We start from the raw sequence: 1,736 nt of genomic DNA on the forward strand, positions 1-1,736 counted from the left end.
CTCCTCGCATTTTTCCTCCTCGACCAGGGGAAAATCATGTAAAGCAGCTGGAATATTTTATAATTGGCATGTAAATGCATCAGCTTATGTAATCCTTGCCCGGTCATAATGAAATATTTTTATATATATTTTTTCCGCTTTGCCTTGGTTGTTCGCCGAATGAAGTCATGTGTGCAAGGCTAAAAGTCATTAAGATTAAGTTTCAACTAATTGTTTTAACATGAATGAGCTCATTAAATTCTGGTTTTTAATTGAGGAGAATAACAGTATTTTTTCATAAGAAAAATATATATTTCATTCTGAAAGATTTACAACCAACTACAATATCATTAAAATGCAGTCGGCAAATATTATACACTGCGTGACTATAATTCTTTGCTAGTTATCGGTCTGAATGGATATCAATTGCTCTGCACCAATTTCAGTTTCCACAATCAACAAAAATGTATGGTAAATATTGGCTTAGCTTTTGTTCAAACGTTTTAGAGCTCTATAGAAAATTGCCATAATTCCCGCTCAATTATTGTAATAATATTTGATATTGACATATCGACTATATAAGTACGTTGCGGACTAGAGTTTTCTGTTTAAAAGTATTGCAATGAAATTGATAGTATGTCATTGGGTATTCCTGGGCTTTATTTGCCTAAGTCGAAGTCAGGACGACAATGATAATGTTAGAAGGATAATGAAGGAAATGGAGGTAACCCCAGATATCTTAGAGGAGCCACCAAGGGAGTTACTTAGGGTAAGTAATATATCTATCTAATTTTCTACAGATTTCGCAAATTTTTTTGTATATTAGATAAAATATGAGAACACCTTTGACATTGAGGAGGGCAAGACCTATACTCCTACAGAGCTGAAATTCCAACCCAGACTGGATTGGAATGCGGATCCCGAGTCCTTTTACACGGTGGTTATGATCTGTCCCGATGCTCCGAATCGTGAGAATCCCATGTATCGTTCTTGGCTCCATTGGTTGGTGGTCAATATCCCTGGTTTGGATATAATGAAGGGTCAACCGATATCGGATTACTTTGGTCCTCTACCACCGAAGGATAGTGGAACTCAGCGATATCTTATTCTGGTGTATCAGCAATCGGATAAACTGGATTTCGATGAGAAGAAAATCGAACTAAGTAATGCCGATGGTCATAGCAATTTCGATGTTAAGAAATTTGCTCAGAAATATGAAATGGGAACTCCGGTAGCAGGAAATATATTCCAATCCAGATGGGATGAATATGTGCCGGAACTGATGAAGACACTCTATGGAGTTAATGAGTAGAGATCGGAGAGTTTTGTGCGGTTGATATGTTCCTTGGTTTAGTTTTTAAGTCTTATGTTTCCTATTTGTGTTTAATAAAGTGATTTAGTTAGTCATGAGCATTCCAAATGGGGGTGGTATATGTCTTTTCTTATTCTAAAAATGTTTAATATTTAAGCTTATCTTTAAGTCAAACCTTTTCAAAGAATTTCTTTCAATTAAGAGGCAATAGCTAAATTGCAAAAGTGGTACACTTGAGGGATCAGCCAACTGCATTGAAATTCTCCACCTTATTTTCCTCCAATGCTTTGATTGACTGGCTACATTTTCCAAATCCCCCAGGTACAAAAAACAAAAAAGGAGCTTTGCACTTGGCACAAAACTCACTTAAACTTTGCAATCATGATAGGACGTAATGTTAGATTTCCATTTATATAAACTCGAGCAAGTGTGAAAGGTGCAACTT

The 1,736-nt window shown here is 36.0% G+C and overlaps 1 protein-coding gene across 1 annotated transcript; it reads left to right on the forward strand.

Annotated features, from left to right (window-relative positions):
* Nucleotides 1–563: 563 nt before the first annotated feature.
* Nucleotides 564–1,399, forward strand: a5 (antennal protein 5). Its single transcript, XM_017076505.4, has 2 exons — nt 564–748; nt 806–1,399. Exons 1-2 carry the CDS (start codon nt 602–604, stop codon nt 1,289–1,291), a joined length of 633 nt encoding a protein of 210 aa, XP_016931994.2. The 5' UTR covers nt 564–601; the 3' UTR covers nt 1,292–1,399.
* The last annotated feature ends 337 nt before the right edge of the window (nt 1,400–1,736 follow it).

The sequence above is a fragment of the Drosophila suzukii genome, chromosome 2L (genome assembly GCF_043229965.1).
Source record: "Drosophila suzukii chromosome 2L, CBGP_Dsuzu_IsoJpt1.0, whole genome shotgun sequence".
NCBI lineage: Eukaryota > Metazoa > Arthropoda > Insecta > Diptera > Drosophilidae > Drosophila > Drosophila suzukii.